Below are 12,939 nucleotides of genomic sequence, written 5' to 3' on the forward strand. Positions count from 1 at the left end.
CTGCCGCCAGCGCCGACGCGGAGCGCCTGCTGAGGGGGGGCGGCAGCGGTCGGAAGGGCCCCAACCCAGCTGATTCTGAGGATGAGGAGGCCGTGAGTGAGGTGAACGGAGTCAGGGTTCCAGTAAGAGTGCCTGATGTGGTGATGGGATCCCCTGAAAGAGTGAGGGTTGGAGCAGGGATGGAGAGCGAGAGGTTCCAGAGCGCTACCAACGTGCTGGCTCGCCACTATGGCGTTGGTCTTTTAAAGGGACAGAGCAGAGCAGAGACGGCAGATTCAGAGATGATGATGAGCGTCAGCCAGCCCAAGAAGATGTCTTACAGTTACATGGACGACGAGGATGAAATCAAAGTCTGACTGAGGGAATTTTTCAGCCGTTTTCATCACATGTCGCCGCTCAAGATCTAGGACATTAAGTCCAGTCAGTCAGAGAAAAACAACACATTTGGTTGAATTCTGGCCGTTATAAATTGAATAGAACTGTAGTCTACCATCTTTCATACTCAAACTTTCATCATTAGTGCAGTGCAACATTAACTAGTTTCTTAAAATACACTTTCTGGAGTCACTGCTGTGGCTCACCTAAAGGGTAGAGGGTCCATTTCCAGACTGTCTACACTACAGTACCGAGACAATTTTGACAGTTCTAGTCAAAACTCTGTTGACAGGAGGAAAACTATTATCCAGTATTTTTTATATATTCTTCAAGGATGTACAGTTGTGTGGCTGAATGTATTTAAAAGGCTGATGGCGAAGTGTAGAAAAAGAAAAAACTGAATTAAAGTATATGTGTACAACAATGAGGATGTGGCAAAGTATCGGGAAGGTCGCGTTGGAAATGACATCCTCACTTCATAGACACTTCATTACGCAAATGTGGGAAAAATTATCGGACGAGACGATGGAATAAGGGAAAGCTGACTTAACGTCACTACACTACACTCACCGCAGTCTCCCGTTAGCATTTCACTCAGGAAAACAGGACAATTTCAGGAAAATGAAAGAGGAAGGAAAACCAAAGTGTGAGATCAGGAATCTCAGGATCGACCTCAGCGGAAATGGAGACACAAACAACACAAACTGATGAGACTAAGGGAATGTGATAAGTTCAAACTCAGAGTAAATAAAACCTAAGACATGTATTTTTTTTAACATGCTGCAGAATGCCTGTCTACAGTGGTGTGAATGAGTATTTAGCCACATTTATCTTTAAGTTTTACCTCAAAAAGCCCAAAACAGAAACTTTGTAGAATTTCCGTCTACTTCCTGGTTCACTGCACTGAACGCTAATTTACACTTTGGAGCTTAAATGAGCTGCTTTCTTCAGTCAGCCTGGGACAAACCATTTTTCTGGTGCTAAGGTTTTACATTTTCTGTGGAGCTATTTTATTAATCACTTTTGTGGCTAATGAAACAATACATTTATAAATGTTAGGAATACGTTTAGAAAGTGCTTTGTTTTTCAGCTATCTTTGAATATTTCAGCTATATTTTTGATTAACTTTCAGCTTTTTTTATGAAAATATGTCAACATTACTAAACGTTTTATAAAGCGTTACAAATTCTATTTTTTTTATGCTTGTCATTATTTTGTTAAACACTTGATATACTTCTATATACAGAGGCCAAATACTTTCACCAATACTTAAGATGTATTTTTAAACCTTTTTTTTTTTCAAATTTTTCAAAATGTTATTTGCCATTTCAACTTAGTTTTTTTTTTTTTTAGCTATACTGTATATGTGACATATTTAGCTACTTGTGGCCGATTTTTGGGGGCGTAGGTGAAGCAGCATTAGGATATTTGCGCCTGTCATGCAGAATTTTTTCACCCCATCTACAGATGGGGTTCTGTAAGGGTTAGGGGCTGCATTCTACCTGGATCTGGTTGAATTGTGCTGATCTTTTTAGTGTAAGTTGCGATTATGTTCTAAGAACTTTAAGAAATCAGACAACAACAGCTGAACATTTTCTGGGTAAAACATAAAAACGAGTGTGGCTAAAGTCTTATGTACACACACACACACACACACCACTGTATGTACTCCATGCACCTTTAACATGTGTCGAGTGGAACTCTTATATTTGCTTTTTTTAATAAAAGAATTGTCATTTATACGTTTGTTTATACAACTGTGTATAAGCACTGTGTGTAGCTGCAGTCTGATCAGCTGCAGTCACTAACAGTGATGCCGTCATCATGTAAACTGACAATAAAGATGTTTTTCTTTTTGGACAAACCACATTTCTGAGTTGGGTTAAAAAATTCTGTTTTTCAACTTTAAAAAATAAAAAGAAAGACTGAGTTAATTTTTTATCCCATATTATTTAAATAACTTAGATTAGAAACAGTTTTTTTAATAACAGCAACTTTAGTAACTTGGATTCATTGCCTGGTTTACTTACAGTGCAGACGGAGACAAGTCTTTTTTCACTGGGCTACTGACGGAGCTTCTTTGGCCGGTTGTGTGGGTGGAGGAAGTGGTGGAGGACAGGTTGGCGCTCTCACTCCAGGTTTTTTGGGTGGGGGTTTCTTCACACTTGTGTGAGAGCGAGGAGTAGGCATGGGCTGCATCCTAGTGTTCTGGGCTGCTGGGGTAGTGCTCGGGGCTGTGGGAGGTTTGCACTTGGGGGTCACTGGGGGACCAGGAGCCTTGGGTTTGGTGAAGTGAACGGTTACGTGTTCACTGCCTTTGGTGTGATTAAAGGTTCTTTTAGCTGCAGAAAACAAAATGAAATGAAATGATGGAAAGCAACTGACCAAAACAAACAAATTAACAGGATGTTATTAAATTGCAAAAAGCAGGAAGTGCAACATGTGGCTAGGTATTGTAACATACATCTTTAGCTACATTTAGCTATTCCTGAGCTCACTGTATGTATCTTTGGATTTAGGATAGCTATTCCAGTCTTATGTTTTAGTTAACTTCAGACCATGCTAATGTAAAGCTTCTGCTATTGTGGCCACTGTTGCTATATTTATGGCATATTTTTATTTGTTTATAAAGTTGTTTAATTATATGTATTAACCCTATGTTTTAGTTATCTTGTGGCCAACATTTTGCTTTTCAAGATATACATTTTTTTTGTTGGTTTGAATGCTTAACTGGCTAACCCTTTTTTAGGGTTATTTTTAATAGTACTTTTACCTTAAACAACACTGCACCTTACTACTGTGTGAAAACACAGTCTGAGACATATTACTTTACAGGGAAAGTGTTTTTAAGTCTGAGTTAAGCTCTGAGGTCAGCAAACCCTGACTCATGACCCCAGCGGTAGATATTTTGGTCCAAGACTTCCTGTTTCCTGTCTACTTCCTGGTTGATTGTAGCCCCGAACAACCATCTGCTTTTACAATAGAAAGAGACGTGGGTCCGCAGAAAACTTCAGTAAAACAACAGACATGATGAAAGGACGAGAAGATTTAGGGCCACTTTTAGAGAAAGTCAACAAATTTAACTCTGAATTGTTTCAAAGGCTGACTTCCTGTAGGGTTATTGACATGACATATGCACATGCACACGCACGCACACACACACACACTATTGTAAATCTTGTTGAAAGTGTGAAAAGTGTATTCTCATTTCCACAGCTAACACTAAAGCTAACAACTATAATTATTTCACATTTGATGGGATTTTTTAAAAACAATTGCCTGGTTTCAGCTCTATGCTGGGTTCATTTTTAACTATTTTGAAATTTGGGGTTTAAGCCATTTCTAGACCCTACAGGTCTCCAGACATGTTTCGAACACATCTTTTTATTCTTTAATTCTGTTTTCTTAGCTCAATGTGATAGAAAAACAAAAACAGTGGGGTGTGAAGTGACCACGCCCACATCTGCTGTGGTTCAGTCTCACACTCAGGTTTCCAGAATCTAAAATCCATCCAAAGTTCAACAACATCAAACAATCTCCCAGATTTGATTTCCATCTGGCTCTGTCAGAATGTTTCCTCAGGAAGACAATCACCACCACTGATTCCTACTTACGTTTGTATGGTGAGCTGATCTGCACACTGGCTCCTGGAGAGTCTGGAGGTGCCTCCATAATTGGCTCCAGCTGGGCCTGATCACCGCTCTGTTTCTGGTTGGAGATCTTTGTTTGACCTGAGACTGGAGCTGAGCCTGTGGATCTTGGAGGTAGAGCTGGGATCTGGTCTTCTGTGGAGCTGGACAGGGCAGAAAAATTGGAGGCCAGAGCAGCACTGGGACCAGGGGATAATGAACTACCAGAGGTGGTGGAGTTCTGATCAGTTGGTGCAGCAGATGGTTCAGCTACAGGTCTGCCCCAGGTGGAGGAGCAAGAACGACTCCCTGACCCAGATTTAACTAGGAAGAAGCTGGTGCCTTCCTGAGACGCTGAGCTGATGGACGCAAACAGACTGGTTTAAGCAGCAGTGTAACAACATGCTATTACCATTTTCAGCTATACTGGCTATACTTGTGATTTTTGTGCCTAACCTTTAACTCTGTTTTAGCTAATAATAATCTATTTTGTAGTTAACTTTTCTGAAACTTCAATTCTCTGAATTCGATATTGAAGTTCACCTGTTGGTTTTGCTGAGAGCAGTGTGATAAGAGGAGCTGGAGGAGAAGGAGGACGAGGAGGAGGTGCTCCTACACAGTTTCTCCTTCTCTGGGATCAGAGTCTCAGACACAGTGACAGGAGTGGATCCATCCTGGACCTGTGGAACGCTGGGAATCTCAAAGGCCACTTCTGACAAAAGAAGAAGAGAGAAGAAAGAGAGAACATGATGTTATGCTGAATAATGATGGTGTAGCACAGCAACTCTTTGGTGTTGTTGAACAACACACTCTTTAAACACATCATAACAGAAAAATAACTTTTTTTTTAAGGTCAAATCCACCGCAAAATCAAACAACTCTCCATGTTCTCCTCTCTGGGCTAACTTTTAACAATAATTTGGTTTACCTTTTATTGGTTTTTGCATTATTTTTATTGTCAGAATACCTTCAGGGAAGAGGGTGGAGCTGTGCTGAATAAGAGGCTCAATGACTGTCACCACCTGGACTGAAGACGCTGAGGCCATGTCCAACAGAGCAGCTTCTCTGTAGAGACACCAACATAGAGAAGAGCCAGGAACCAGACAGTCAGATATTCATCAGTCAGAACAACAACAACAACAACAACGACTTCTTCAGACGAACCCTTCAGCTCGAGGCCAGAGCAGGTTTGGTCCCAGGACGATGGCGATGTTACTGAACGTCATCTTGTTTACAGCCTGTCGCTGCGACAACAGAAACAGGAACTGGAGCAAATACCTGAATTGTGAAGAGAACACGCACGTGTAAATGAGTGGAAGAGGATGACGGCATCGAGAGTTTGTACTTTGGCTATATATTAGGATTTAGTATCCTTTATCCATGACATAGACAGACTGACAGACCAACCTATGATTCATGTTTGCATATCAATTTATGTTCCACAATTGTTTTATTAAATTCCAACCATCCATCCATTTTCATCCTCTTATCCATTACCAGGTTGCGGGGGCAGCAGTCTCCACGACCGCCACCCAAATCACACTGCACCGTACCAACCCCCCTGAACCTTCCTGCAGGTGGTGAGTCCACTGGAAGGTACCAACCGCCCTAACTGGGATTCAAACTTACCCAGGAGGTGAACCCTGGGGTTACACACCAATGACAGAGACATTGCCTCTGGGCCAAAGCACCACTGTTTTAAATATATTGTAAAATAAAATTATTGTCTTTAGTTTCCTAGCTGGGAGAACATGTCCATTTTCTGTGTGCAGCGAATCTGGTTACACACCTGAGGTTGTGGTAGTTCTCAGGGGGCAGTTTCTTCAGCAGAACTTTGAACTTCTCCAGTTTCTCTGTCAAATCTTTTTCCCTGTGAAGACAGTAAACAAACCTCAGACTAAGAACCTCAGTGGAATTTTTGAAGAGTGTCGGTGTAAAGAACCCACCCAGCTGCTTTGAACCAGTCATTGTAGAGTTCAAAGGTCATGAGAGGCTCTGGCAGTTCACGAAGGTAGGACTTCAAAGCTCCTGTCACCAAAGAGGAAGTGTTGTCATTGGAAAGATAATAAAGGTGTGACCCATTTTCTACACATGGAAGAAGAGCAGCAGTATATTTACCAGCCACAGCGTGAGGATCCATGCTGAACTCGCTGTGATCCACGACCCCCTGATCCAGACAATTCTTCAGCCGCTTCACCACCGAGGCTGCAGCCGCCAGACGGAACAGACCCTGGAGGAGCAGGGACAGTGGATTTGAATAAAAATATATTTTGGTCTGTGACCAAACAAACAAAACAAAGCCAACCACCAGGACTCCCATCTCTCCTACCTCCTCTTCCATGCCCGTCCTCAGCAGCATGTGAACACACTCCTGTATGGGAGCAGCGATGTCTCTGTTGCTCTGGGTCAGATGAGACAGCAGAGCTTCTCCGTAGACCTTATGACGAGGGACGCTCAGAGACGAATCTGTGAAATCAGAGGAGTGATGAACCAGCAGACAGAAGGTGAAGGTAAAGGCTGAGGTTCACACGAAGATGAAACCTTTTTGATTGTGATTCTCCTTGAGCTCGGTGATGTTTTTGTCCAGGAAGTCGTGTGAGTTCTTGTGATACTCTGCCTGCAGCTCCAGCAGCTGTGATTGGACAAAGCAGTCGATGGATGAGAATTCACATATCATATGGAAAATACAGCCTGAAGTTTGTACAGTCTGGATGTAAGCAGCGTACACGAATGAAGTAGTTGGCGTAGTCATCTTCTTTGGTCGCAAAGTGGTACAGGTCTGCAGAGTACTGATCCTACAACCACAGGAACCAGGAGAGGTTAATTCATTCAAAAGTGTAGTCAGTACGTTATTTCAGGTACACGCTGTCCTCATACCTTGATGTTCTCCAACTTCCTCCAAGCTTCTTCTACTTCCTCTCGAAGTCCATCTTGCTTCGCCTGAGGGCCATTGCTGGTCTGGCTCCTGGTCCCAAACAAATACATGAACAATGAGTGGATTGGTGGTGGTTTAACACTGTGTAGCTTTCTAGACGTTTCTACAACTCACCTGATCCTTGCGTTGTTCCAGTCCATTGTGAGTTTTGCAAACTGTTTTTTGTTCCTGAGAATCTCTGGTAGGTCCTCCTTCAAAAAAGGGAAACAAATGTGCTAAAATCTTTTAGAATATTCTCATTGTCTCACCAAGAGAGAAAAGTTTAGCCAAAGTTATTTTGACCTTTAGTTTATGGATAATTGATAAATGTAAAGTAAAAACAGGAAGTTGACTTGAAGCTCTCCTCACCTCACTGAGCTTGTTGAGTGGCTCCAGGACTTCTCTCTCCAGCTTCATCTCAAAGTCAGTCAGCAGGTTGGCCAACATCTTCTCCATGAAGCAGCACATCTCCAACACTCTCCTGACCCACAGGAACACAACGGAGTAAATGTTGGTCATACATTTTAGAAGCTAACGTCATGAATTGCAATACAATCGCAGGTACAAACAACAGATCTTTGGGTTCTGCTCCTTTAACACTGAGAACCTGATAACCTTAGTTAATCTTGGATGGATGGATGGATGGATGGATGGATGGAGCATGTCACCTGATAGAAGACTCTGCGTCCAGGTCTTTCAGACTCTCGGCCATGCTGACTGACAGCAGCATCAGAGGGAGTTTTTTCTGTGACCAGAGAATCAGGAGAAGCAGCAGTCAGTAAGCTAACCTTCAGATTGAGGCCTGATTGGCTCTTCTCATCAACACAATAATTTCTGAGCGGCTCACTACCATCCGTCTCTCAGTCTCCAGGCTAGGCTGACTCTGCATGCAGCCCAGCAGCTTCTTGTGAAGGACCTGGGTGGCTTTTTTGGTGGGTTCCACCCTCTGCTCCACCTTTGTAGACACATGGAATTAGTTCATGAATCCTTGAAATGTAACAATTAAACTTCTTGTGCTGCTCAGGTGGATGTATGGATGGATGGATGGATGGTCAAACACTTGGATGTCATCATCAATATAACAGAATGGTTTAACATTCTCACCTTGACCAGGTCTTCGTGCAGAAGTTCAGTGGCATCCTGAGACCTGGACAGAGAACAGCATCAGTGAAACATTTCACCTTTGACTTCTCACCACAGTAGAAAACAGGCAGCTGTGTTTTGTCCTCACTTTTTATACCATAACACCAGGAGGAAACAGTATGTAGTATCACTAAGTATTAGTATTAACATTACATGTGATTTTCCATTTCATACTGGTGTCAGTGAGACAAATTTAAACACAGTTCTAAGCAGAGGAGGTTGGCAGCCACTTCTGTGGTTTTCTTCAGAGTCAGATCTGTGGGGGGAAAGAGACGCTCCGCCCACAACCACAAAGGTTGCCAATACAACAATTAGGGAAAATCAGTCACCCGTCACATTTGCCTCCAGAACATCTCGTAACCCTTATGAAAGGAAACCCAGCCCTGAGGTGTCACTTCTCTTTTCCTCTTGAACCAGTGACATCTGAGGATTCAACAGGTTTGAAGCAGACCAGTTTCAGGTTCATTTCTGAACAACTGATAGGAGATAAATTTCACCAAAGCACATGACCAAACATGTCACATGGTTGGTGAGAAAAGTAGACGTGTGTGTGTGTGGTGGCCTTCATCACATCAATGTTGTTTTAACATCGACAGAGGCTCCCTTGTGTGAAACAAGAACAAATGAAAAAAATTGAAACCAACATCTGACCTTATGTTTAGAATCATTAGGTTCTCTGCGTCACTGAGCGACTAAAACAAGCGTTGCTGTGGTGGATGAAGTGCAGACTGCTGAGCTGCAGATGCAGCACATTGTGTAGGTTTATTATTAAACCAGACTAGGTCACACACAGAGGCAGTGTCATCCACACACACACACACACACACACACACACACATAGTGAATGTCAGTTGGAGCTGCAAATGTCAGTTTGATAAACCTAACTAAACTACAAGACCTTATGAAGTGACACCTGCTGATGTTTATCACATAAACAGCACCAGGTCCATGAGCAGCTATACTCTAGAAAGTTTACCAACAGTAGTGAAAGGTTTGCCAAAAAATGTTTGTTGGGAGTTAAAAAAAACAGTTCACCTAATATGCTTATGTTATGTTTACACATAAAAATATATTAAAACTTTTTACAAAAGCAGTTTTAACTTTCACAGGTCAACAGTTTGACAAAACAGGTAACAGATAAAAAAACAGTAGTTGAATGTTTGCCAAAAAAATAATGAAATATTGTCCAAAAACTAAATCAATAGGTTATTTTAAAAAGACACTGCAGATGGTGAAGTAAAAATAAATTATATATTTCATGTTGCTCTGAGCTAAAAATATTTATATATTTTGTCCATGTAACTATGGTTTCAAGTTGTTTTCTAAGTGTGGTTTCTGAGTGTTCTCTTGTTTCAAGGCAGTGAAAACACACTGGGGAGTGTGTTGGAGAGAAGTGGGGGTAGGTTTCAAACTTAGTACTTCATACAATACAGCCACACTTTACAAAAACCTAACCTGTCATTTAAAGGACTTTCATGAAAAATGAAAGAAAAAGAAAAGATTCAACAAATCCAGAGGGTAACTGTTTCCCTGTATAGAACAGCCCACTGTAAAGAGCAGCAGTGGTGATCGACCAAGGCCTTCAGGGAGAACCTGAGGTTTACCCCAGAACACACCATTCTGCACCAGCCTCATGTCAGGAGGAAGTAGCCACCGAGGCTCTTGCAGGTTTACACAAACAGGTTGGTGAGAGTGAAAATGAAAACATGGCAACGTTTGGATTATTTCCTCAAAGCAGAGCAGGAGCAGAGAAATGAAAGCCTCAGCGGTCGGCAGTTCTGCAGGCAGACGGACGTAAACATTGTTCAGATCCAGTGGAAATAGAATCACTGATGATGGTCTGGTTTATGCTGCTGAACACGAGTTACTCGCTGCAGATCAGTGTTTTCAAAAGAGAACATGTAAATTGACTCATCTTCTACTTCCTTATCAAAGGTTTTGAAAAATGTGCGACCGGGAGCTGGATCTGGTCCGAGTGGTCAATGGGTGAGGATGGTGTACATACTGGTCAGTTCTCCAGGTCATCACAGCACCACATATACAGACAAACAACCATTCACATCTATGGTTACTTTAGTGTGAACTAATCAACCTGTGGGTGGAGACCAGAGAGCCTGGAGAGAACTCCAGAGAAATTTGACAAAAAAAGAGAACATCTGAGATGTTTGATTAGTCAGATACTGAAGAAATATTGCTGCGTTTGGTTTTAAATTAAAATTGTTGAATATTGGATAGCGGGGTCAAACTCACAGCCCATGGTCCACATCTGGCCCTGACCAGTATCTAGTCAATAATAATTAAATGTTTCATTTTTTAAATGAAATGATCTTGTTAGTTATTTAAGGGATGAGAATGAAATGTCCATCAAGTTCTGTCATTGTTTATTGTAACATTGTGGTTTTCTGACGAAAATGACCGTGTTAGCAGCGATAGTTCCAGTTTGAGACAGACACTGTAGATAATAACATGTACCAACATTGGACCACAGTGTCAGGTTGAATCACTTACTTTGCCGTAGAGCTGAGCTGCTTCAGTATGCTCAGGGACTGACGCAGCATGTCTGCAGCACCGTGTCCACCTCTGTCCTGCTCAGACCCCCCTTACACACACTCACACACACACACCGACCACACAGTTGTCCAGCTGTGTGTGTTAATGACTGGTAGAGCGAACACAGACTCGTCCGGCTCCTCTCTGTCCCTGCGTGTTTGTGAAAGTGTGCTGCGTGATTTGTTTCTCGTTTCTGCTCTGAAGCAACTTCTGACACAAAGGCAGCGAAGGAGGAAGTTGCAGACACGAAGTGTCAATAGTGAGGGGGGAATTGTACGGAAGAAAAACAAAAAGATCGTTGAGTATGAGTATTGAATAGTGGATGTGAACTATTGTATTTATCTTTTCCAATAATTTAATCTTTTACTGTCCCAGAATCATCACTTCTGCTGCTTTCTCATGTTGAAGAAATGAAATATTGTTTTCTATTTAAATGACTCACTTTTCTCCTTTAGTTTAAATATAATTTACTCACACTTTAAGCAAATTAACTCATGAAAGACTGTGGTCGATTTGGGTGAGTTTAATTACAACTGTGTGTGTGTGTGTGTGAATGAGGTAAACGGACATAAAAAGAGGAAGCCATTTCTGATGCTCTGACACTGATTACTTTTAACATAATCTCAAAACAATATTATTTTGGGATACAGGTTTAACTGTTTACATTTAGCCACAAATTCTGTTCTGATTTAATTAAATCAACTGCAAATATTCAGTTATTTTGGGCATATTCTTCTTAATACATGGATTTCCTAGTCAAATGGAGGTCAAACGGAAATAAAACAATGTACAATTTAAGTTTTAAAACATTCTGGGTAATAAAAATGTACAAGCGTAACAAACGTAACAATACAATTTGGCCACATGAGGGCAGTAACAACAGTTACAGATTTACCAAAAGTTCCAAGTGGACTGGACAAGAACTGGAATATAAGAGTTAAAACAGAAATGGCATCCATTGACAACAAGACTGGGTAAAAGAAAAAACAATTCGTGTTTATAAAGCACAAAATGAATCTAAAATAAAACACATAATATTTGATGAGAGTAACAGAGTCAAAAAGCTTGATGTAACTGGACTAAGGTGGGTTCCTGTACTGCTACCTGGCTTTGGTGACTAGGCCTAGATGCTTAAAATATGCCAGAAAAAATGTAGAGGTATAGGATTTTAGAAGTTTTCTGAGTCTGTTGTGGTTGTCGGCAGTAATATATACAGTTTAATATATTGGTCTAACGTTAAATTCATTAATATATAAAAATATGCAGATAAAATACTGTTAGTTTAAAATAAAAATAGCCCTTCGCCATCCCAATCACTGAGCTAAATAGCAGTGTGTTGGCAGCGCACTAGCACACAGTGGCGTACAGTGAATTTCACACCCAGGCCTTCAGTGGCGTCCTGTCTGAATAAATCAATTTGACGTAACCTTTACTAAAGCAACAAACCCACGACGCAAAAAGCATAAATAATATAATTACAAAAAGACTAAATGCATTTTACTCACCAACACGTCTAATTCGTTTAACGCCCATCCTCCTCTCGTTCCTTAACACTGTACAGATATCCGTCCTTTTCTATCGTCAGAAATGCTAATGCTAAAGTCCACTCTGTGCTGTTGTATGTATAGCATGGGTTTTAGAGAATTCACACCCGACAGTAAAGCGGAGGACGCGGTGAATACTTTGTTTTTTCAGCGTGCAAGTTTCTATGACACTGTGCGTTCTCTGACCATCCAATCAAATCTCTCAAATTGCCAACGTAACTGCGGGCTAGCTGGAGGGCCTTGTTGTGGCCAACTCAAAATCTGATTGGTTAACGAACTTGTTAACGAGTGCGTTTGCATGTTTGAATCACCAGTGGGCCAATCGTGCAGACAACCTATTGGCCGGACCTTGTTGTTGGCGGAGCTAAACCGAACAACCGACCGCATTTCCTTACAAGATTCCTTCATAAAAGATGTCCCTACGCTAAACTGCCATTGTGGAAGATGAATAAATAGATATCTTTAGATAGAACAAATCTCTATTAAAAACATAAAACAATGATGAATAATGATATGTAAAAACAGGAAACGTATTAACCTTAAATATTTTTGCTCTGTGTACCTAAAGTAGCTAAGACCGCTACAGCTCAGCGTGAATACTGCGTTTGTATCTGTCGTGGCAATTGTCAAACACTTGTAGGTAAGTGCAGTCGGTTGTGCTCTTCAGTCAACAGAGGGCGACATTGTTTTGAAGTTATTTGTGGACAGCCACATAGCCAATTTTTTAATATTTTGGTGATGCTTTAATACAAAATGTACAAAATAAATGTAATAAAATAAAATC

At 41.2% G+C, this 12,939-nt stretch overlaps 2 protein-coding genes across 3 annotated transcripts in view; one reads left to right on the forward strand and one right to left on the reverse strand.

Annotated features, from left to right (window-relative positions):
• Window positions 1-356, forward strand: part of cdc42ep1a (CDC42 effector protein (Rho GTPase binding) 1a) — a 10,030-nt gene extending 9,674 nt beyond the window's left edge. Inside the window, exon 4 of the mRNA XM_025058104.1 lies at window positions 11-356. Within this exon, the coding sequence (XP_024913872.1) occupies window positions 11-356 (346 nt within the window). The remainder of the gene's footprint in view (window positions 1-10) is intronic.
• sh3bp1 (SH3-domain binding protein 1) overlaps window positions 1-10,833 on the reverse strand; it is a 25,758-nt gene extending 14,925 nt beyond the window's left edge. The window contains exons 1-18 of one of the 2 annotated variants that reach the window (XM_025057359.1): window positions 10,570-10,833; window positions 8,023-8,065; window positions 7,766-7,873; window positions 7,587-7,663; window positions 7,288-7,399; window positions 7,054-7,130; window positions 6,882-6,969; window positions 6,731-6,799; window positions 6,546-6,636; window positions 6,334-6,470; window positions 6,123-6,234; window positions 5,951-6,032; window positions 5,794-5,874; window positions 5,169-5,282; window positions 4,972-5,069; window positions 4,548-4,716; window positions 3,990-4,363; window positions 2,406-2,717 (exon numbers count right to left, since the gene is read on the reverse strand). In XM_025057359.1, the coding sequence (XP_024913127.1) occupies window positions 2,431-2,717; window positions 3,990-4,363; window positions 4,548-4,716; window positions 4,972-5,069; window positions 5,169-5,282; window positions 5,794-5,874; window positions 5,951-6,032; window positions 6,123-6,234; window positions 6,334-6,470; window positions 6,546-6,636; window positions 6,731-6,799; window positions 6,882-6,969; window positions 7,054-7,130; window positions 7,288-7,399; window positions 7,587-7,663; window positions 7,766-7,873; window positions 8,023-8,065; window positions 10,570-10,619 (2,169 nt within the window). In that variant the 5' untranslated portion in view covers window positions 10,620-10,833 and the 3' untranslated portion in view covers window positions 2,406-2,430. The remainder of the gene's footprint in view (window positions 1-2,405; window positions 2,718-3,989; window positions 4,364-4,547; window positions 4,717-4,971; window positions 5,070-5,168; window positions 5,283-5,793; window positions 5,875-5,950; window positions 6,033-6,122; window positions 6,235-6,333; window positions 6,471-6,545; window positions 6,637-6,730; window positions 6,800-6,881; window positions 6,970-7,053; window positions 7,131-7,287; window positions 7,400-7,586; window positions 7,664-7,765; window positions 7,874-8,022; window positions 8,066-10,569) is intronic. The other variant, XM_025057360.1, reaches the window with a different exon arrangement.
• Window positions 10,834-12,939: the final 2,106 nt, after the last annotated feature.

Source organism: Cynoglossus semilaevis, chromosome 8, assembly GCF_000523025.1.
Source record: "Cynoglossus semilaevis isolate Cse_v1.0 chromosome 8, Cse_v1.0, whole genome shotgun sequence".
In the NCBI taxonomy this organism is placed as follows: domain Eukaryota; kingdom Metazoa; phylum Chordata; class Actinopteri; order Pleuronectiformes; family Cynoglossidae; genus Cynoglossus; species Cynoglossus semilaevis.